The sequence below is a fragment of the Asparagus officinalis genome, chromosome 5 (assembly GCF_001876935.1).
Source record: "Asparagus officinalis chromosome 5, Aspof.V1, whole genome shotgun sequence".
NCBI classification, from domain to species: domain Eukaryota; kingdom Viridiplantae; phylum Streptophyta; class Magnoliopsida; order Asparagales; family Asparagaceae; genus Asparagus; species Asparagus officinalis.
The window spans coordinates 72,290,542-72,292,408 of NC_033798.1; the positions used below are offsets into that span (position 1 = coordinate 72,290,542).

The 1,867-nt window shown below is 30.3% G+C and overlaps 1 protein-coding gene across 1 annotated transcript in view; it reads left to right on the forward strand.

Moving 5' to 3' along the window:
- LOC109843847 (E3 ubiquitin-protein ligase RHF2A-like) overlaps nucleotides 1,495-1,867 on the forward strand; it is a 14,654-nt gene continuing 14,281 nt past the window's right edge. Inside the window, 2 exon segments of the mRNA XM_020412810.1 lie at nucleotides 1,495-1,665; nucleotides 1,844-1,867. Coding sequence (XP_020268399.1) covers nucleotides 1,844-1,867 — 24 coding nt within the window. The 5' untranslated portion in view covers nucleotides 1,495-1,665.

Sequence of the window (1,867 nt, forward strand, 5' to 3'; positions counted from 1 at the left end):
TCATAATCCTATGTGAACCATGTTTAGCTTAACAATTTAAAAAAACTAATATTAATAAAATATATAAAACATAAAAATGATATTAGTTTGTTAAGATAAAAAAATTACAAGTAGATAACATATTATAATACATGAAGTATTGAAAAAAACCATAAAAAGTTTTAAAATTGCAGAAAAGACCCTGAAAAGTTCAAAATTATAAAACTCATCCAAATGTCTCAAAACTTAAAATAAAAAACATGAAATTAAAAAATTAACATCAGTTTGCAAAAAATTTAAATTTTACAGTTAACACCTCAATGTCTCAAAAATTATAGAAACACCCTCAAAAGTTTAAATTATAGACAAGCACATTAAAATTCTAAAATTTTAAAACTTACAAACAACACAGATGAATTCAAGAGATTACCATGATACACCTAAAAATTTTGACATTTAAATTTAAATTTTTTAATTAACACTCTCAATATCTCAAAAATTATAGAAACACCTTCAAAAGTTTAAATTATAAAAAGCCACCCTAAAATTCCAGACAAGCACATTAAAATTCTAAAATTTTAAAACTTACAAACAACACAGATGAATTCAAGAGATTACCATGATACACCTAAAATTTTTGACATTTAAATTTAAATTTTTTAATTAACACCCTCAATATATCAAAAATTATAAAAACACCTTCAAAAGTTCAAATTATAAAAAGCCACCCTAAAATTCTAAATTTTATAAATAAAATAAGATGAATTCAAGATATTACCCTTAGACACCTAAAAATTTAAAATTTGCCAAAATTAACCTCAAAATTTTAAAAAAACTAGAGTTAGTATTAATCTTTAATTTATATTTTTTTTATGAAGTCTATCAATGATTAGGAATAAACTTCATATTCTCTTTTGCATCGTTTTAACATACTTTAAATCAATCATTTTGCCATATTGGTTTTAAATATTCACCTTCCTTGTAACACTATTTTAATATTTTTCACTTTGCAATGCTATACTTTCTCAAATAAAGCTTAGTTTCATATCAGTCAAAAATAATATGAAAATTCAAATTATTTTTAAATTATATTTGTTTTTTGTCAATTCAAATATCAACATGAAAATTTAAATTGAGTGTATCACATTTAAACAAACATAAAAAAAATAATCGGGATGTAAGAGTTTAAAGAAAAAAAATGAGCACAAACTGCCAAAAATACTCATGGTATTAAATCACGTGCATTGCACGTGTGTAAAAACTAGTAGTGTTAAAAAGCGTGTCATGGTTCATGTTCACCGTCTTCAGTATAACTTTCATGTTAACAAACACCCCTCAGGGGGTGAAAAATTACTCTCCACGAGTGACCGTACAAATAAGTTTCTCAACCACGGGCTTCAATGTAAAAATCCCACCCGGAAAAGGTCACCCACCTACTCCACGCTTGAATCCTATCTCCCCTCGGTCAAAAAGGAGAGGGCCTGCACCGTCCGGATTCATTTTCTATATTATAAGGGGGGAACCCCTCCCTCTCTCTATCTCTCTCGCCCCTCAATCGACACTCATTTACGCTGTTTTCTCTCTCCCCTCCTCCCTCCCTCCCTCCCTCTAGGTTTTCTCCAATACTACGCCGTTTCTGAAAAGTCCGAGTTCGATTTTATCCAATCGCAGCTGAATTCTGTGAAGGTACGCTCGATCGATCGCGATCCGTTCGATCCGATGAAACTTTATGCTGATTCTAACTTTAGATTGGTGTGCACGCTTGGAATATTCGAAATCGAGAACAAAGACGAGTTCTTGATGTCTTCTCGGTTTTGATACCGCGCGATTCTCATTAAATCTGTGTCCTTTTTTCGGTTTGAAGATGGAGAGCCAGTTGCAATCGGCG